The 21,669-nt window shown below is 35.5% G+C and overlaps 2 protein-coding genes across 2 annotated transcripts in view; both read right to left on the bottom strand.

The window, feature by feature from the left end:
• The window catches only part of LOC142358656 (trafficking protein particle complex subunit 12-like), a 190,526-nt gene extending 182,250 nt beyond the window's left edge, over window positions 1-8,276 (bottom strand). Inside the window, exon 1 of the mRNA XM_075410140.1 lies at window positions 8,266-8,276. The gene's annotated coding sequence lies outside the window, so the exon portion shown is untranslated. The remainder of the gene's footprint in view (window positions 1-8,265) is intronic.
• Window positions 1-20,509, bottom strand: part of LOC142358655 (WD repeat and FYVE domain-containing protein 1-like) — an 88,712-nt gene extending 68,203 nt beyond the window's left edge. The window contains exons 1-5 of the mRNA XM_075410139.1: window positions 20,366-20,509; window positions 20,235-20,302; window positions 20,040-20,168; window positions 7,886-8,036; window positions 1,823-1,935 (exon numbers count right to left, since the gene is read on the bottom strand). Coding sequence (XP_075266254.1) covers window positions 1,823-1,935; window positions 7,886-8,036; window positions 20,040-20,168; window positions 20,235-20,302; window positions 20,366-20,457 — 553 coding nt within the window. The 5' untranslated portion in view covers window positions 20,458-20,509. The remainder of the gene's footprint in view (window positions 1-1,822; window positions 1,936-7,885; window positions 8,037-20,039; window positions 20,169-20,234; window positions 20,303-20,365) is intronic.
• Between the last annotated feature and the right edge of the window lie 1,160 nt (window positions 20,510-21,669).

Raw genomic sequence — 21,669 nt, 5'->3', positions numbered from 1 at the left:
AAAAGACACCCATTTACAAAAATTGCTTCTCTACGAGAACAATTTAAAAAAGTCAGCGCTAAATTTTTTTAAAAAAAAATTGAAATTCATTCGCAGAAGCCTCTTATTAGGGACCTTTACTGCAAATATGAGTTCATTTGACCTTAAGCAAATTCAAATTAAACCTAAATGCAAAAGTCATTTTAATGAGTGAGGTAACTCACATATGATCAAAATCTAATCAAGCAAATGATCTTAAAGCCTTTGCTAGAGAGAGAGAGAGAGAGAGAGAGAGAGAGAGAGAGAGAGAAATAATGTAAAGCGCGCAAACGCCGTTAGTGAGAGGAAGAAGTAATTCAGAACATTTGACTTTTTCAGCTTTGATGTGTGATCAAATGAAAAACAAAGAGCGTCAGACGACGAAACAAAACATAGCAGGACAAGTCCTGACGTACAATTCAAAGAGGTTTCATTGACTAAACAAAAAACTAGAACTAGAACGGACTATGAGTGAAGTGGGAAAACCATTTCTAAAAAAATCAGATCAAAACAAAAAAAAACAGAAAATCAATGTCAAAATGCCGCTAGCAAGAACAAAAAGCCACTAGCGAGAAATGTAAATTTGATTCTAACAAAAAACTCGGCCTAGAATGAACTATGAATAGCTTGAGAAAACTATTTAAAAATCCGAACCAAAAAATTGAAAAAACAGTAAAAACCAAAGTGAAATTGCCGTATGTGAACAAAAAACCACTAGCGAGAAACGGACATTTGTTCAAATACCGTTTTTGCTCCGCTTCCTGTTTCGGCGTGACCAACATCACTACTCCAATTTTACTTTAAAAATCATGAAAATGTATGAACAGCTCTTACAAAAAAGGCAGCGCCCCAATACAATTAAATTCTTTGAATTGTAAAAAAAACAAAGAGCACCGCAATATAGCTCCGCTCAGCTTACATCTTCGCAGCTATAAAAATAGACAGCGCACCAATGCAACCCAAATCCTTTGGATTGTAAAAAGGCAGAGCACCAATACAAACCAAAAAGTACGCGCACCGCAATATAGGTACTCAGCTTACAGTTGTAAAATAAAAAAGAAACCATATTCTCTAATTTTGAGTGAAATTACATGCATGCAAATAACCTATTTTATCCACTACCGTTGAATTTCACAGATATCTTGAACACAAACCACAATTGTCCTCAGAAACACTTTGAAGATTCGAGAACCCAGCAGCAAGATAGGCTACTAATTACAGAAAACACGTTGAAAAATTGCGGTTAAACAACTGTTAAGCAACGAGGAGGGCGCCTTGATAGCTGTTCAGAGGTTTACGCATGGCGGCTGTAAATAACTTAATCTGAACCCGAAACAAAGGTGGGGGTTAGATTGGAAAGGTGGGGCGAGGGTTAGATTGGAAATTCGGGGTAGAAAATTTAAAAAACTAACACGAAAAGGGTCAATTTGAGTAAACCGTACACTTAGAGCCCACTAAAAGCTCTAACAAAGCGACACCGGGACTTTTATGTCCTCGGGTTTTACCAGTTTATCCTGCTTCTTCTTTTTTCGAAAACAGAGGCGAGCAAAACATCCTAGAACAAGAAAGGTCAAGCAAACATTCTGCACAGAAAAACACGACTAAAATAAATGGGTGAAACTTTTTCCGAGAGCAATTAATAATAATGAAAAGCTGTTGCTGCGCAATTGCAGGGGAATAACATAAGCCGAAATTGGATTGTTTTCAGATACCCCTTTCTCAAATGATCATTTTTCTTCTGGGGTAGCAACTTAAGCTCAGAGGGCAGTCTTTAATCAAGATAGCATTAGTTCTCTTTACCTACCTTCATGTCCGATAAAAGTAGTTATAAGCTGATATTCTGTGTCTCCGATGAGGAACATTGAGATAGCACCATTGTATTCTCCCACGAACACGTGATTGGACAAGGCATCGAACCTAAAACAGGGAACACTCAGTAGCTCAAGAATTTCGAGCCAAAGCAACTATAAACATGCCCACCCGACTGCCGGAAAACAGCCGCCATTGATTCCCATGACCGCAATTAGGATTGAAAGAACAGAAAAAGGATAAAATTGATTGATGTACAAAACATTTTAAAAGTGCAAACTACTTTGATTTCATTTCGCTGTTAGACTTACTACTGCTTCTTAATGAGAGGATACAATTAGTATCAATACCAATACGCATTAGAGATGGTAACTAAGACCTCAAAACAAAATTCAATCAGCGGGTATCTAAAATTGTGCTTTATCGGTTTCTCCCGTTTCTAATTTTGATTTTGCTTTTGGACATTGACTCCGTTGATTCCAGAGTGTTTTGCTGAGCAACTGCTGCCTAAAATCGCTTCGAGCAGAGTGAGAGAAGAGTAAAACTGGCCTATAGAAGCCAAAGATTTCACGCGAAATGTGGAACAAGCTGCGAACTAAAGTAAAGCGAATTTTTTGTATTCGACTAAGTAAAAAACATAGAAGGACAAGTCCTGAAATACAATCCAAATAATTGAATGAAAGCTGAAAACTAATGTACCTGAAAAGAAAGATCAATTGAACAATCCCAGCCAAAAAGACAATAGTAGTTCAGAAACTAAAAAAATCGAACAAACTAAACAAAAAAATAATCATTGCTAAAACTCTTGAAGCCTTCACCCTAAAGGCTAGACATGATACAACTCAATATACTCATTAAATCACGCACACGCATTGAGAGACACTTATTTGCCACTAAAGGTAGACAAACGAGAAATATGACAAATGCTTATAAAAAACTGAAAAGTGCAAAAATTACAGAAAGTTTAAATTTCGCTAAAATAAGTTCAAAAACACTTTATCTCTGGAGTTCTGTCAAGTAGCAGTCTACCAGAATTGGCCAGTCGTCTACCCGTTTTGTTGGCCAGCAAAGATAGTTAAACTCAGATAATGACAAAAAAATGCAAACCAGTATCCCTATTTCAAGCTTTAAGTAGTTTCACCGGCTCGTCAAGATCAATAAATCGGGAACATGATAATAAATTTCAGAAAATGAAAAAAATCAAACTTTATCAAAATATTGCAAAAATTCTTGGTATTAAAAAGTTGAAAACCATTCCATTGCCCTCTAGCAACCAAGCAGTGTCATATTATCAAATCCAAAAGGAACTTGCCTGGCCACGCAGGCAAAAAAAAAACAGAACAAAAGACAATACTTTAGAAAAACTTCAAAGTTGCAATTTTTATCAAAAAATTGCCAAAATTGGTGACATTAAAATGTTGAAATCTTTTCTATTGCAACAGAAACTATGCAGTACCTTGTTATCAAACTCTACAGGAGATTTCTTTACCCTTGAGAAAGGCAAAACCTCAAAGAAAAACATGAAAAAAGGTTTTAAAGAATTTGCTAAAACTTGTTGAAAATCATTCCATGGCCTTAAAAAAATTTTAAGTAGCCTATTATCAAACCCTAGAGGGAAGAAGTTTCGTGTCTCCTGGGGCTGGGAAAACTTCAATAATGATAATAAACATGAAAAAATTTAAAATCGCAAGCTTTCTTTAAAAATTGCTAAAATTCTCGATTATAAAGCGTTGAAAATCATTCCATTGCCACTAAATTCTACGCAGTAGCCTATTATTAAACTTCAAGAGGAGCTTCCTTGACACCTAGTGCTGAAAAACTCATATATGCCAAAAAGATTTGAAGAACTGAAAAATTGAAATTAGTATGAATTTGCGTGTTTATGTTTGGAGTACGGAAAAACGCTAAAAAAAACATTTTTGCCCAAAAACTTCTAAACATGATCTTTTAACCTTGATTTAAGGCCTTTTCAGTAGCTTCACCACTCTAGGCAATTGAGGACTACTGAACGTGGCTAAGGCCTTCTAATGAAACTTGATGCCCGCTGAGCTTTACCTGTTCATCCCGTTTTGAAAGCTAAAAATCATGAAAAAAGGTGTCTTACAACAAAAAATCAAAAGAATCAAATTAAATAATGAGATACTTAGAACTACTGAATCTGATAAGCGTCTGATCAAATTACCTTGGGAGCCAAAAAGGCAAACAGTCCCAAAATTGGAGAAACCAAAACAACCAAACAAAATATAATCATTGCTATAATTCTTGAAGTTGTTACCTTAAAGATAAAAAATTATCCACTTAAAAATACTCATTAACATACGCACAAACCTTGTTAGGGGTTCATTGGTGCCAAAAAATTGCGAAAAAATTAAAACCGAAAAATGCAAAAAAAATTTGTAAAGAGTCTGAGTTTTTTTTTAAAAATATTCTCAAAACCATTTCTGTGCCTGCTTCTCGAATCTGTCCATTAACCCATCAGCATGAATCTTAAAAAATTAATTGGCACTTCATGGTCAATAAAAATTCAAACTTTTTTAAAACAATATTGCTAAAATTGGAAAAACTAAAATCTTAGATCCTTCCCTGTCTTCCGAAATTATTCAATAAAACATTGCGGGACAAGTCCTGAATCAATTCAGGGACAAAACCAGAAGACAACATTGAAATGACTTGAAAACTACTTTGAAAACCAACTGCAAAAAATTCGATGAGAAAGCTAAAAAAAGCTTTGGAAAGCTGTAATAATGAAATATTTAGCTCCAATAACCAACTGAACTGAAATAAATTGAATTCAATAGTTTTATACAAAAAGTGCTAATGAAAATGAAACCCTCTCCTTAAGCAAAATGGTACCATTAAAATGCTCATGCAACAATAGGAAAGTCATATTAGGCTCACAAAAATGTCTGATTTTGACAAATCTGAAAAAATTGCAAGAAACTGAAAAAAAATTTCAACTTTATCAATTTTTTGTGAAACTTTAGATTTTATGTTATTTTATCAAAATAATGTTTTATATCTCAAAAGTGCAACAAGTTGAAATCCCAAAATAATTCAATAGCCAATGAGTGCAATAAAAGAAAACAGTACACAAAAATTTGTTTGAGCCGACTAAAACAAAAATGGCTGAAAAACCTCCGAAATAACAACTTATTTAGATCATAACCAAACAACTTGAAAAGACTATCAGAATAAATTTAATTTTTTAAAATCTAATTAAACCTCTAACAGAAAGAAATTAAAAAACCAAAAAACTAAAAGCTGCATGTGAACGAAAATTTTGACCGGTTAGATTTTTGCACCTCAATTTCTCCTCTAAAAACAGCAGTATGAACAAAAAACCTCTTTTCCCTCCACACTCATTATTGTTCAACACTAAAACCACTCCAAAATTTTCACGCGTTTCATTTCCGGCTTCAAAATTCACTCCGGTAAAACTGATTAAAAAGATAAGACACTTCTCCAATACTTTTGAGTTGAATGGTAAACATAGCCGGCAGATTGCCGGAATAGCTGCAAAAGAATAGACCTACGAGCCATATAATAGAGATAGAAACAGATACAGATCTAAATTGAAAAAAAAATCGACGTCGCTCAAAAAACTAGGTAAAAAAACATTCAGCGATAAATTAAAAAAGCTTGTTAGAATTGATTCCGCAGAAGCCTCCTATTAAGGACCTTTAATGCATATATGAGTTCCTTTGACCTTAAACAAATTCAAATTAAACTTAAGTTTTAAAGCGCAAAAGTCATTTTATTGAGTGAGGTAAGTCACGTATGATCAAAATCTAATCACGCAAATAACCTAAAACCTTTTGCTAAAGCGAGTGAGAAACGACATCACGCGCGCAAATTCCGTTAGTGAGAGGAAGAAGTCATTCAGAAAATTTGACTTTTTCAGCTTTGCTGTGTGAACAAATGTAAAACGAAAAAAGAGCGTCAGACGACGAAACAAAAAAAAAACATAGCCGGAACTCCGGAAGCAATTCGAAGCCTCAAGACTTCACAAAAAAACCGTAAAGGCAGCTGAGGTCATTAGCTTTTGTACTGAAACACTAATTCAATACCTTCCAGGTCTGATTTAAAAATGGTGAAAATTGAACCAGTGTCACCAAGAAAAACAAAATGCAGCAAAATTTAATATTAAAGAAAACGTTTTGTAACATTAAAAAAAGTCCGAAACAATTAGGATGGTCGGAAAACTGATAGGCCGAGAAGTCTGATAGGGCTATCAATTACCCTTCAATAATTCGTGATCCTTATCTCAAAAAGATTGCGAAAGCAAACGGAAGATAATAAAAAAATAACTTAGAAACTAAATTTTTCACAAAAGAATGCTCAAATTTAAGAAACAGAAGAAAAATACAATTCGATTTCAAATCACTGAAATTAAAACAAAAACAACACATACTTCGTCCTTGTTGTATATATTCAGACATGATTTCATATTAATTCAAAAATTAAATTAATCATAGAAAAGACATAAGCAACAGAATAAAATTTCTGTTGGCCAAAAATCGTTTAAAAACAATACCAAGGCCGGGAAAAATTGCAATAAAAAGTATTGAAAATTTTGGCAAAGACTTTTTAATAAATTCTCGATACTCAGTACTAGCCTTAAGTTGAATGAAATTAATTGCAAACCAAAGAAATGACGAAAATCTAAGAAAAAGCTGGAAATCATTCATTTTTTAACAACTGAAAAAATCATTAAAACGAATATAAATATAGGTGCCAGAAGAAAGCTAGAAAGATACAAACTAGAATGTCAAGAATATGGACACTGTAAGGAACACCGTAACAAAAAGACTAATTCTCGATTTTTGAAAGTTAAAAACAAAAAAAAAATCAAGAAAAAGGAATACATTTCATTGTTCAGCATTCGAGACATAGAAAATACGACAAGCCATCCGAGACAAAAATACATCCTCCTGAACAGAACAAAAAAGAAAAAGCAGAATTCAAACTTTTTGCAAAAAATTTGTCAAAATTTTTGAGACTGCATTTACAAAAAAAAAAATTTTCACTGTTTTTCAAAAACTTAAAGCCAAAAGTGGTTGATTTTTATTGAAACGAAATTAAAGTCCCTCATGTTGCACAAAAAGGCTATTTCTAGTAATTAAAACCAAAATTCGAACAAAAAACAGAAAAATTGGAAAAAAATCTACCAAAATCGGATTAGCATATGTACAATTTTAAAAAACAAAATTACATCGAGGTCGAAAGAGGACTTGAGTATATGATTTATCAAAAGGAAGTTGCCATATTAACTGATTTTTGACAAAAAGACCGCTGGAAGATTCAAAAATGAAGAAATTAAAAGAAAAAAAGCCAAAAATTAACTAAAAAATCAAGAAATATGTGCCAATTTTGAACTTCAAAAGCTTTTTCAGGCTATTCAACGCACTGTGATATCAATTTCCGAGGTTTACATTTCAATATAGCATCGAAGAACTATTATTTCCACAAAAAACTAAATTACAAGCAGAAAAAACTAGGCCACTTACACAAAAAAAAACGGCTAAAAACGGTTATCTATATGTGCCATTCAGTCAAAAACTACTTTTCAATGTCAAAAAGTCATTCACTAAACGCAGCGCATGATCAAAAAACTTCTCTTGCTCAGAAAAAAATAGTTCACACTGCAATTTTACTCGCTTTCGCTTTTAGGTCAAAACATCGTCTGAACGAATAGTACTTCCGGTAAAAATAAACCTTAAGAAAACCAATACTCCTCTTCGAGTCGTAAAAACCAAGAGCACCGCAATAGAGCTCCGCTCAGCTTACAGCTATAAAAAATAGGAACGCAATAATAGCCAGCTGCGAAGATGAGGGTGGCTATTAACAAAGGGCAGTAAATGATTGCATTATAGGAACGGAGAATATTTTCATTAAAGAATCGACAAAACATTTATTTTGTATTATAGGTATCTGTATTGGGGACTTAGGGAAGTCACGTAATTCATTGATCTTCGCTAATTCGTACATAACTTTTTGAATTTCTTGCCTAATATCCTACGCCCGACGGTTTTATTGAATGAGTGGTTGATCAACTTACGCCAGACAGAGCGCCTGAGAGTCAAGCATAACCCGGCCAACTCTGACACCATTGTGGGTGTGGAAGTATTGGAATGTTTTGTCTCGACTGCACGAGAGAAGATACTCCTGTGCCTGGGCGTACATTATATCCGTCACTGGTCTCTGGTGTGCTGCAAAAGAAGTGCTGACTTAATTTAGAACTATTTGAGGAATACAAATGGAACATTAAAAAAATTACAACAAATGGATGCTCCAAAGGAGGTTACTAAACAAGCACCGTCCTTGAAAAGATAGTCAGCTAAATTGGGTGCAGCAAATCAAATCCTACTCATAAATATATAAGTTCTGTCAGTAGTCAAAAATATATGACATATGCCAATAAAGAACTAAGACTGAGAGATTTAATAAGTAATAAAGAACTAAGACAGAGAAATAAGAACTAAAGTAGAACAGAGAAAAAATACCCGGCAGATTGCCGGAAAATAGCCGCCGTTGATTCCAATAAGCATGATTGGGATTGAACGAATAGAATATATTGAAAAAAAAAAAGATTTTTGTACAAAAATATTTTTTAAGTCCGATTTATTTTGATGGCATTTCGTAGTTGAAAATACTTCTGTTTCTCAGAGAGAGGCTACAGGGGCTACTATCAACACCAATAAGCATTAGAGGTGGTAACTAAGACTTATAGGAACGACGTTCAAATAGCGGGCATCTAAAATTGGGCTTTATGGGTTTATCCCGTTTCTATTTCTGACTTCAATTTTTTATACCGACTCTGTTCATTTTGAATTGCTTTGCTTAGCAACTGATGTTCAAATTCACTTTTAGCAGAATGAGAGAAGAGAGAAACTAGTCTAGAGAAGTCAAAAAGATTTCACGCAAAATGTCGAAAAAGCGGCAAAATGGTAAAGCGAAAAAAAGTTTGACGAAGTAAAAAACATAGCAGGACAAGTCCTGACGTACAATTCAAAGAATTTTCATTGATTTAACAAACAACTAGACCTAGAACGGACAATGAGTGAATTGGGAAAACCATTTCTAAAAAATCAGATGAAAAAAAAAACAAAAAAAAAACAGAAAATCAATTTCAAAATGCTGCTAGGGAGAACAAAAAACCACTAGTGAGATATGTAATTTTGATTCTAACAAAAAACAAGGTCCAGAATGGGCTGTGAATGGATTGGGAAAACTAGTTAGAAAAAAATCCGATCCAAAAAATCGAAAAAACAGTAAAATCGGAGTGAAATTGCCGCATGTGAACAAAAAACCACTACCGAGAAACCGAATTTTTGTTCAAACATCGTTTCCTCACTCTACTTTGAAATTAGAGCGAAAAAAATTCACGCCACAAAACCACTCGCTTTTTCGCTCCATTTCCTGTTTCGGCGTGACCAAAATCACCACTCCAATTTGACTTCAAAAATCATGAAAATGTGTGAAGATCTTAAAAAAAAAACATAGCCGGAAGAATTCCGGAAACGACTCGAAGTAGAAATCTGACTACTCTCACTAATCAGATGCATCACCAGCATATTAGCAATCGACAGACAGTGTAACCAATTCACAAAGAAAAGACTGGAGAACTGGAAACTTCACAAAGGACAAAATCAAGTTCTGTCAGTAGTCAAAAATATATGACATATGCCAATAAAGAACTAAGACTGAGAGATTTAATAAGTAATAAAGAACTAAGACAGAGAAATAAGAACTAAAGTAGAACAGAGAAAAAATACCCGGCAGATTGCCGGAAAATAGCCGCCGTTGATTCCAATAAGCATGATTGGGATTGAACGAATAGAATATATTGAAAAAAAAAAAAAAAGATTTTTGTACAAAAATATTTTTTAAGTCCGATTTATTTTGATGGCATTTCGTAGTTGAACATACTTCTGTTTCTCAAAGAGAGGCTACAGGGGCTACTATCAACACCAATAAGCATTAGAGGTGGTAACTAAGACTTATAGGAACGACGTTCAAATAGCGGGCATCTAAAATTGGGCTTTATGGGTTTATCCCGTTTCTATTTCTGACTTCAATTTTTTATACCGACTCTATTTATTTTGAATTGCTTTGCTTAGCAACTGATGTTCAAATTCAATTTTAGCAGAATGAGAGAAGAGAGAAACTAGTCTAGAGAAGTCAAAAAGATTTCACGCAAAATGTCGAAAAAGCGGCAAAATGGTAAAGCGAAAAAAAGTTTGACGAAGTAAAAAACATAGCAGGACAAGTCCTGACGTACAATTCAAAGAATTTTCATTGACTTAACAAACAACTAGACCTAGAACGGACAATGAGTGAATTGGGAAAACCATTTCTAAAAAATCAGAAGAAAAAAAACAAAAAAAAAACAGAAAATCAATTTCAAAATGCTGCTAGGGAGAACAAAAAACCACTAGAGATATGTAATTTTGATTCTAACAAAAAACTAGGTCCAGAATGGGCTGTGAATGGATTGGGAAAACTAGTTAGAAAAAAATCCTATCCAAAAAATTGAAAAAACAGTAAAATCGGAGTGAAATTGCCGCATGTGAACAAAAAACCACTACCGAGAAACCGAATTTTTGTTCAAACACCGTTTTCTCACTCTACTTTGAAATTAGAGCGAAAAAAATTCACGCCGCAAAACCACTCGCTTTTTCGCTTCATTTCCTGTTTCGGCGTGACCAAAATCACTACTCCAATTTGACTTCAAAAATCATGAAAATGTGTGAAGATCTTAAAAAAAAACATAGCCGGAAGAATTCCGGAAACCACTCGAAGTAGAAATCTGACTACTCTCACTAATCAGATGCATCACCAGCATATTAGCAATCGACAGACAGTGTAACCAATTCACAAAGAAAAGACTGGAGAACTGGAAACTTCACAAAGGACAGAATCAAAAAAAAATTATTCTCTAAAAATCCAAAGAAAATTCTCTACCAAAAGATAACATGCAGCTTCCCATCCATAACTCATAGAAATCAATTAGTTATATATTTGGCTAGATCAATCGCCCACCTAGTACTTGCAGAGAAACGTTAAACAACAAACTTAAAAAGACTAAGAAAAACTCTTTGACGAATTAGAGTTTTGTATAATTTGTTTAAATGAAAACTGCCCTGCTAAGCCTTCAAGTGAAAATTCATAATATGAACACCTACAAAAATGCTCCTTATTGGGAAAAAGTTGCCAGCAAAAAACATCAAATTGGAAGAAATAGGTAAAAAAACTTAGAAATGACAAAAAGTGGCCATAATTTGCTCTGATTTACTCGATTTTCTTTAACAAAAACAACTCGAAACTAATATTAATCAAAATGAGAGACATCCAAAAGAGCTAACACAACTGAATTCCACTAGAAAACTCCCCAAATGCTCTCAAAGGTTGAGGAAGAATAGAAACGACATTTAAAACCAAATTAAACAAAAAAAACGAGAAAAAGTAAGGTGTTTTTTAAATTTTACAAGAAAAAATAAAGCCAAATGAAGTTACTTTGAGAAAATATAGAGCAATGAACTGCTCGAGAAATAATGGGCAAGTCATAACAAGTTAATAAAATTGTCTACGATTGAAAAAAAAACGAAAAGAAGCAAAAAATTTAAAAAACTGGTTAAAAAATTCTCAATTTTTCTGTCATTTTTCCTCAGAAAAAATGTTTTATACCAACAAAATTGTAATCAATTTGTATCCCTGATATTCCTTGAGTAACGAGCTTCTATGAAAATTGCACTTAAAGCATTAAAACAAAATAAAAGGCCAAAATACATTAAATTTCGTCGAAAAATCACCAAAACTGATCAAAAACCTCCAAAATTGCATAAAACTCAAATTAACTACTTGAAACCTTCAATTCCTATCAGAACGAGCCCAAATCCAATACAATATCATAATCAAACCTCATAAACAAGAAAAATTGCAAAAAACCTGCTTTTAAAAGCCGCACGTGAACAAGAAAAATTTCGCTCGCTCAGAGAAAATTTTTTCACACATCACTTTCTCGCTCTCTCAAAACCAGCGGTATGAACAAAAAACCACTCTCTTTTCGCTCCGCTCTTCACTTTTGTTCAGCACCCAAAATCACTCCAATTTTTTTCACGCGTTTCATTTCCCGCTTCAAAATTCACTCCAATAAAATTGATTAAAAAAAAAGGACTTCTCCAATACTCCTCTTCGAGTCGTAAAAAAAGACAGCGCCCCAATACAATTCAAATTCTTTGAATTGTAAAAAAAATACGAGCGCAATAATAGCTGGCTGAGAAGATGAGGGCGGCTATTAATAAAGTAATAAGTAATAAAGAACTAAGACACAGAAATAAGAAAAAAGTAATCACGCTAGCTGACCTCAAATTGAGATTTAAAATTATTTGAAAATTTGAACAACTTAATTTATGTTACCTTTAAGTTAGTCGAATTAGCAAATGAATCACGGTGAGCCGAAATCTCATCCAAATCTTCCCGAGATTAACGATTTCTGAACTACCCTCAACTTAGCTGAGCGAACTCGAGAGTAGAAGGACTTGATCTCTGGTAAAGCTTCCTCCTAATTGGTTCAGTATATTATTATAAATATAAAGACACCACTCCAACTGCATGAAAATGAAATCTTCCATCATTTTTTTTACCTTTCAGCGTTTACTTTTTCTTATTAAGGCGCGCGTCCAATTAATGAGAAAAAGATTGCGCTAAACTGTCAAGTGCCAAATTGAGTTCTTGTTTTGATAATTACTGTTGTCCAATCAATGACCAGCAAATTCTTCTCCACAAAAAGGGGGAAGAACCGCATAACACTTCGAATGTCAGGGGAACAAATATCGTTGCTGATTTTAACGATTGACATTGAGTAACTTAAACTCCGGTTACTACTGTGTTGTGTTACATATAACTTGATAATTTAGCAGGGCACGAAGCTTCTTTCCAATAGTTCGATCTTCGTTTTAAAGAAAATTGAATCGGTTGGCTAAATCAGAAAAACCAGATGGCATTACATTTCGTTCGTGATACAATATAGCGAGGTAAACCTCGGAAGATTTTGGAATTAAACACTTTCAGAAGGATTGATTTTTTTCCACAAGCAACTCGCTGTACGGGAAGACAACTGCTGTTTAAAAAATCGAGAGCCGGTAATCAAAACGATTGTGGCGGTATTTAACTTCAAATCTCTTTCTCGCAGAACACAGAATCTTAAAAAACGGCTTTGCATTCACGGAAAAATAAGTCTGTTAAAAAAATATATTTATTGTTCTTCATTACAGATTCTCCATTTATTTTCAATTCTTAGTCGGGCTATTTCTAATTTGTTGGGTAAAATGTATTCCAGAAAATTTGCTGAGGAATGCAGACCATTAGGAGCCCAAAATCACTTCGTGGCATTCCCACACACAAACAAACCAAATCTTTTTTTAATAAATTTATTAAAAGAATTAATCTAATTTCAATCAACAATTGAACTTCCGGAAAAGTGCCAAGCTTTTTCTATTAAGCTCAATCGTTGGTTCTCAGGGCTGGAGATAGCTTTAGTCTTGACATACGGGGAAATAGTTGGCTGCTGGGATAGAACGAAGAAGTCAGTTTTAGCACACGAGTGGCCATTTGATCAAGGCAACAAGCCAGCAACAACTATTGGGCTAACACACCATTTCACGTTAGTGACCTTTTATTTAAGTAAAAAGAATTGAACTGAATGTTTTGTTTTGGAAGAAAAATAGGTGTGCATGATCAAGTGATTTTGTTCCTTCTGACTCACATTCCAGAGCTTCTGGAATAAGAAACATAGCTGGCATATTGCCAGAAAATAGCCGCAATAGCTTCCTAGAACTGCAGTCTCAAATAAAAACAGCAAAAAAGACAGATCAAAAAATAAGTCTCTTCATTGAAGGCTGAGATTTTATATTTTGATAAAAATCTGTATAAGTTATTGCTGCCTCTAATAGCTGCTCTCAAATAACCTTCATTTAGAGTGACACACATTCACTTGACCTTGTCTCTTTGAATTGAAGTAAATAAAAGTCAATTTCAAAGTGACGAAGTCATTTTTGAGAGTGAGGTAACTCACGTGTGACCAAAAATTCAATCACGCAAATGAACAAAAAAATTCGCTCCACTATGAGCGAAAAATGACGTCACGCACGCACTTCAGTTGAAATTGCATGAACGAATGAACAAATAGCAGATTTGAAGTGCTTGTGACGTCGTATGATCGTAACAAAAATCTTACGATGAAATAGAAAAATCCAAGAGAAAGCCAATAATAGCCCCAGCTATCGCCGTGCGGCTATTAATAAATAAAGTTACTGGTTCGCAAGTTTTTACTGTTTGGTTTAATTGAAAGTTTTCCATTTCCTGTTTTGATCTGGCTACCATTATCGACTGTATGTTTGGCATACATTTCCCAGATACCAAGAAAATTTGTAATCTGCGGGAGGGCTTGTACAAACATACCCGGCAGATTGCCGGAAAATAGCCACCGTTGGTTCCCATAACCAAGATTTGGATTGGAAGAAGAGAAAAAAACTAGTGAAAAATTTATTTTTGTACCAACAATTTGAGCTGAATGTCATTTTGAGCTGAACATACTCCTGTTTCGTAGTGAGACCACAAAGGTGCTAGTATCAGTACCAATAAGCATTAGAGATAGTAACTAAGAACAAAGTTCGAGTAATGGGAATCTAAAATTGGGCTTTATGGGGTTTATCCGTTTCTATTTCTTATTTCGTTTTTTGATACTGACTCTGTTCATTTTGAATTGCTTCGCTGAGCAACTGCTGTGTAAGAACACTTTTAGCAGAATTAGAGAAGACTGAAACTAGCCTAGAGAAGTCATGCAAAATGTTGATCAAGCTGTGAACTAAGGTAAAGAGAAAAATTTTTATTCGACGAAGTAAAAAAAACAGCAGGACAAGTCCTGACCTACAATTCAAAGAACTTTCATTGAAAAAACAAAAAAAACTAGACCTAGGACGGACTATGAATGATTTGGGAAAACCATTTCTAAAAAAACAGATCCAAAAAAAAACAGAAAATCAATGTCAAACTGCCGCTAAAGAGAACAAAAAAACCACTGGCGAGAAATGTAAATATGATTTTTAAAAAAACTAGTCTTAGAATGAAGTATGAATGGATTGCGAACACAATCTCGAAAAACCGATCCAAAAATCAAAGTAAAATTGTTGCATGTGAACAAAAACAGAAAGCGAATTTTTGTTCAAACACCGTTTTCTCACTGTACCTTAAAATTAGAGCGAAAACAATTTCACGCCGCAAAACCAATCGCTTTTTCGCCCCATTTCCTGTTTCGGCGTGACCAAAAATCACTACTCCATTTTGACTTCAAAAATCATGAAAATGTGTGAACAGATCTTAAAAAAAAGACAGCGCCCGAATACAATTCAAATTCTTTGAATTATAAAAAGACAGCGCCCGAATACAATTCAAATTCTTTGAATTGTAAAAACACAGCACCCAATACAATTCAAATTCTTTGAATTATAAAAAGACAGCGCCCCAATACAATTCAAATTCTTTGAATTGTAAAAAAATAGGAGCGCTATAATAGCCGACTGAGAAGCTGAGCCGGTTATTAATAATCTTATTTTGCCAAGTTCCGCTACTTTCTTTGATCTAGTCAGCAACTGGGATAAAAATTCAGTTGTCCACTTCTTCGAGAATTCTGCTATCAGCATCTGCAAGTAATGTAAGCTCTTTTCAGGGTCTTGGTCCTTTGTTTAGAAGACTGTTGGCACTACTAACGGCAATTAGTTATTATAATGCTAGTTAGTAACATTGCGGGTGTTAGCAGATGACTTTTTTTTCGTTTATGTCCCCCAACGATTCGGGACCGGTGCCCAAAGAATCTAAGAAATCAGTTCTTCAGTTCTTGCTTGACTTCTTTAGAAAGTAAGGTTTCTAGTTGTTGTAGGATATTCAGGTTTACAAGTAAATAGTAAATAGAGCCAAATAGTGCCTTCTCACTGATCTTTGAAAAAGAAAGCGGCTTTGCTGTCACCGAGTGTGTTGCGTGGACGGCTAAATACATCAGTAGGTAAATAATCTAACTTTTGTGTTCAATTATCTGGCCACATGATTAACTGAAAATGTTGCGAATCGGCTCAGTACTGAATTTTCAGGTTAGCGCAACAATCGAGTCACTCTAAGCCAACGTTTCTCTTGTAAACCCGCCTTGGTTAACTGATTTTTTTGAACTATTTGTAACATCTTAACTCCAAGAACCATAAATCAGAGCTCTAGTGTTTGTATAATTACGGTTTTCTTTGGAGCTAATCTGCAGGACTTTCATCATAATATGCTACATTTTCAAGTGATGGGCATTTATTTTGGATCTGCACCATTTTTCCGAACCTTCTAAGAACGATAGTGGCGACTGGCTAGAAACGAGAAGCATCAATTTTTCATGCTAGGTAAATGCAAATTTGATATTAATCTTGTTTGGCGGATTTTTGTAGCACATTTTAGCAGACCTCACACATTTTTTGCACAGAAACAATTGTATAAACTTTGTTTGATTTTTAAATTTCCCGTAGAAAATGTGGTAAAACTCCCGTAAAAAATTTGATTTTGGCACTCTTCTGTTTGAGCTGAATTAGCTATGTCCCGGAGCGCTTAAAAGGTGCGCGCTGAAGATACATGGCGATCTGAAAATATTCAACACGCAAATTGGCATTGGCTTTTCAAGCTTAAAAATCGACCATTCTTCCAATATTTTGGCAATGAAACTTTGGAAGAAATTGCATACAGTTAATCGTATACGTAATAGAGATTCAGGGGACTATCTGCTGGAAAGTTCTTAATGTTGATTTTACTTTTTTATTCTCAAATTGACAAATAACGAGATTTCTCATTACTGATATTTGTCAAGCACTATTATCTGGCACTCAACAGTGGTTCCATTGTCTTCTGACAGGCTCTTAGGAACTGGACTATAATCTTTTTCTTATCCCTTGAAACAAAACGATTGACGGTGCGGTCTTTTCAGCCATTAAATAGAACGGCGTTCTCGTAATTCGGGCCGAGTGGTTTTCACTAGCACCTGAGAATTGCTTTTCAGTTAGTGCTATGATGGTTTGGTACTGTCACGAAGAAACCCCGTAAATGAGCCCTGTCATTTGGTGCTTCTTTATTGGATACTGCTGAACTTGTCGCCAAAATATCTGATGAAGTTTCGGTCTTTCCATTTGGCCAAATATTTTTCCACTATCTGGCAATATAGCAATGAGATGAAGTGAAAATTGCACAAGTAACTCGAATAGGTCAGCTTGCTACTTGGGGCCCATAAGAAGAACAACCATTTATGATTCTATTCGTTGTTTCTGCTGATGCATTGAACACTGCTCTACATTTTGTGTTAATAAAAGTTGGTTTCCAGACTGCGTGATGTGCCATAAGAAAACATTTTCCCAGAGACAAGTTGTGTTGTTTCCCTTAGGTCAGATCTAGGTGACCTGTAGCACTTATTTTCATCCTTATGTCCTCATTCTTAGAAAAAACATAACAGACTAACGTCGAGCCAACTGCTCTCAAACGACAGGATAGCGGTTGGCTTCGTCAGTATCTAGCTACGGTTTAGAGAAGCTAGATTTGGCTCAATTGAATAGGCGTGATCTGATGTGCGAGAGGGGTTTGAAACAGTGGGGTGAGGGGCGAAAGGTGTGTGTATATATGTGTGTGTGTGGGGGGGAGGGGGGTTCAAAGAACTGCCCCTCACAGCAGAGTAAATGTCTCCAAAACAGTTTCTGTGAATCGCAAAGTTCCTGAGAACAAAAGTCAAATAGGTCAAGCAAAAAATGGAATAAAAGAACACAGAACTAATATAATTGATACAAACTTCGTTTGAGAGTAAAAGTCTTTATTGCGTATAAGCTTATTTTCGTAGCGACGGAACTGTAAGGGCCTTTACAGAAGAAACACCTGCATCGGGCAAACATTTTTCAGCGTCTGGGTCAAACGAGACTTCAACTGTGTCAATTAGTAATATATCATTAGACATTGCGCTTGGACCTGCTATTTTAGTTGCATCTTAGTGATTGATACAATCCAGTTCTTTTGAAGTGTACATTACATCGCTAAGAATGACCTCAATTTCTCAAAACTTCGCCAATAAATGAACATAATTGTCAATAAATGAACATAATCGTTAAGTAGGCATGACGAGTTTTCTGTTTTGTATTACAAACGAATGAATGTTCACTACTCCCAAGACAGTCCGCCCAAATATGTTTTCAGTGAGTCACAGAGATCTTGTTTCTGTATCCGTTTTTCGCTAATCTGTACATTTATTCTGAGAAGTGAACAATCTAAGACGTGAAATTCTCCTGGTTGCCAAAATTGATCGACCCCAAAATTATATCTAACAAGGTCAGCATACTCTTAATCTGATAATGATTATCTAGCAAGCTTTTGAAGTAAGTGCGTTGATGTGAGCTCATGTCTAGAAGGGATCTTCTAGAGTATACACTGTATACTTCTATCAATTACTTGAATGCTAGCAGTTGGCAACATATGTTGAATGATTGTTTGAGTTACATCAAAGGCATTGGTTCTCGGTGTAGCATTGGAGGCCGCATGTAAAGAATTTGTGATGCCTATCCTTGTATGTCTTGGATCTTGACTGAGAGGCATTGATCCCTGTTATGATTGACTGAGGTAAATCTGAAAGCACTTGCTTAAAATTATGGCCACCTGTTTGTATTTTGCAGAAAGCTCCTGGAATTTGGCCCATTCGTAACGTAGTTTACAAATAGTTCACTACACAAAGATGTTTGAAACATGGCTTCGTTCACCATCCAGAGTGAAAGGGATTTTATTTGGTGGAATGGGAGCGCTCTTTTCCATGGATCTCAATCTGTTGTACAGAAAAATAATCAATTCTTTAAAACATAATCGACTAACGTCGAGCGAATTGCTCTCAAACGACCAGCTGGTTTCGTCAGTAGCTAGCCACGGTTTAGTAAGGCTAGCTTTAGCTTAATCGAAGGGGCGTAAGGTGAGCGCAGCGAAAGGGGGGTGATGGGGTGGGCAACAGTGGGGGGGGGGGGGGGGCAACTTTGGGAGGGTTTTTTTGGCTGAACCGGTCCCTTACGGTCTGAACGATAAGCAGGGGTGGGGATGGGGGGTGGCGTCAGAGGTGGGGCTGATGTGTGTGTGTGTGTGTGTGGGGGGGGCGTTGTGAGGGGTAAGGGGTCAACCTTTAAGAAGCGCCCTTCACACCATAAGTATAAGTCTCAATACAGTTTCTGTGAATCGTATACTTGGAGACCAGTGAGCTGAAAGGCTCTAAGACCACTTAATACCCACTGGGTGCTACCTGTTTATCCTGTTTTTGAGGACGAAAATTCAAATGGGTCAGATGAAAAATCGGTCAAGCAAAAAAATGATTTAAAAAAAGACCGACAGGACTAATATAATTGCTTCAAACTTCGTTTGAGAGCAATTTAAAAAATAGGAAACGGTATTTACTCTCAACTCGTACAGGCTTGAAGTTAACGGCTGACTTGCAGTGTTCAAAGGATGATAACTGCTTCTTGTCGTTTTTGAAAATGTTGATGACAGTCCCTTTATAAGCCTTTCGGGAGTACCAAAGAGGCTGCTATACATGTAAGATCAAATTTTGCATCGATCGTACTGATGCGGTTCCTCGACAATGAGCCAACCAACTACAGATGCAACCAGCACGAGGCGTGTTCACGAAAATATTTGATGAGTTGGATAAACTCATCCATTTTTAGAAGACTCGCTCAGATTGACATTCTCAGAAGCTCCTTTCTTCAAAATACAAAAAACAACGAAGAATCATATCTCGAAACAAGTTTGTAATGGCATTATTAAAAGTAAACACAGAATTGAATTGAGTGTCTTGTTTGGAGAGATAAATGACCAGATTACAAAGCGATACTTTTTAGGCGGGAAACTCATTCAATGAATCAACGAATCGCTCAAGTCGATCAAATCAATTACGAGAACATAAGTCAGAAATCATTATATCCGCTTATAAATAAAAATGCTAACAGAACCGTTTCTAACTTTTAAAAAAATTAAAGCATTTAACACACTAAAAGATGTTTATATTGGCTTTAACTATGCGAATAAGTAAAAAGTAGAAATATGAGCTCCAAGTCAGATATTTCAAACACTGAGATCCTGAAGAACTTCGCTAAATATGCAAAGACGTAACTTACCATGAAAATCTCGCTCCAAGGAAACACTATTAAAGTCTTCGGCCACCTTGAATTCTTCTACTACACCAACATTGAGTCCAATAAAAATTTTCAGGAGACGTTCGTTGAAAGTCAAAGCAGTTCCAAAATCTGAAGATAAACATGCTAAATACGTTTTAAAAAAAACCATGTATTATGAAAGCTACGATCAATTACCTGGCAAAAAATGACAAATACTTGGCCAGTATTGTCCGTTATCACGCTTGAGCCATATTTTCAAGGACCTGCAAATCAACTTCAAAATATAACGCCAAAATTGCACTCAAAACTAAATCAAACCAACTCACTTGTCATTTGACACCGTTATTACGCCATCTTCTTTGGACACCACAGCAAAAGCATTAACTTGGCACTCAAAGCGGTTGACGATGTCCAGCATGCTTGATGGCGTTCCAAGTTCGAAACTTTTTCAAGTTCAAAATGATCAAACTGAACCTGAAATCACTCGGGTCTTAGCTCTGTCTTAGCTACCACCATACTAAATCATTGACATTCCATTCATATTCAGTTACAAATTCTAGTAAAAGTAGAGGCGGAGGAGACTCGGGTTACTTCAAATTCTTCGTTTCTGCGTTGTAGTTTGTTTCGAGTCAATTCTGCGGTCATTTCAGTTAGTTTATTGCTAGTGAACTCTAAAATAGTTTAAACGTTAGTATCATGCATATTACTTGTTCATTTCAATTTTCAAGTGGGAACTAATATTTCAGAATTAACTACACATCCTAAACTCATCACTTGCATTTTACGTAGGTTTTAACATTTTAATATACAAAGCCTCTGTTGTCAGTAGTTTTCAGATCGTTGCTTCGAGCAATCGTTTCACGCTAAATTAATAATAATAATAAAGACTTTAGAGCAAACTTCTCATGGGTCCCGGGACCCTCAGTTTTAGCAGTTCTAAGCTCGCATTTTCACTTCTTTGCATTTGGTACATCCGCAAAAAATTCTCCAAGTACATGAGTTATTCTCACAGAGATATTGAGTACTGTCCCTGCAACAATCAGTCGAATGATTGCCTACTGGCGAGTCCATTTAACCACTTTCTGATACTCGAGTTATTACATAACTGAACATAACCGAATATCGCCCAGAAATTTCTCTTAAACGACTGGTTGGCTTCGGTAGTATCCGACCGGGGCTTAGAGATGCTAGCTAGCATTGGGGGCGGGGTTTGAGTGGTAAGGGGTAGTCAAGCGAAGCTAAAGGTCGAGGGGCGGTACCGTAGGATTGGGAGAGCTGAACGAACGAGGGGTAGTAGTAGTAGTAGTAGTAGTAGTAGTAGTAGTAGTAGAGAATTCGGGTATGTTCCCGGGGCTTCAATTTGTGCCCCTTAGTCAGTCCAGTTTCAAATGTCAAGTTTTTTCCAATTGTTACAATTATCACATCTGCAAATTATACGCCAAGAGCATTTGTTTGTCAGGCTGAAATGAGTTGTGAAAAAGTGCCAGTATGCTTTTGTGATAGTGTGTTTGTTTAATTTGCCTCCAAATTTTTGAATATTTCTATTTACAACGTTGTACAGTTGTTTCGTTCGGTGGAAGAAGTTTTCGTCAGATTTGACTAGTCGGTTATTTTCGATTTTCAGTTCACC

This window comes from Convolutriloba macropyga, chromosome 2, assembly GCF_964194025.1.
Source record: "Convolutriloba macropyga chromosome 2, txConMacr16.3, whole genome shotgun sequence".
Classification (NCBI taxonomy): domain Eukaryota; kingdom Metazoa; phylum Xenacoelomorpha; order Acoela; family Convolutidae; genus Convolutriloba; species Convolutriloba macropyga.
This window is presented reverse-complemented; position numbering and strand designations above follow the sequence as displayed.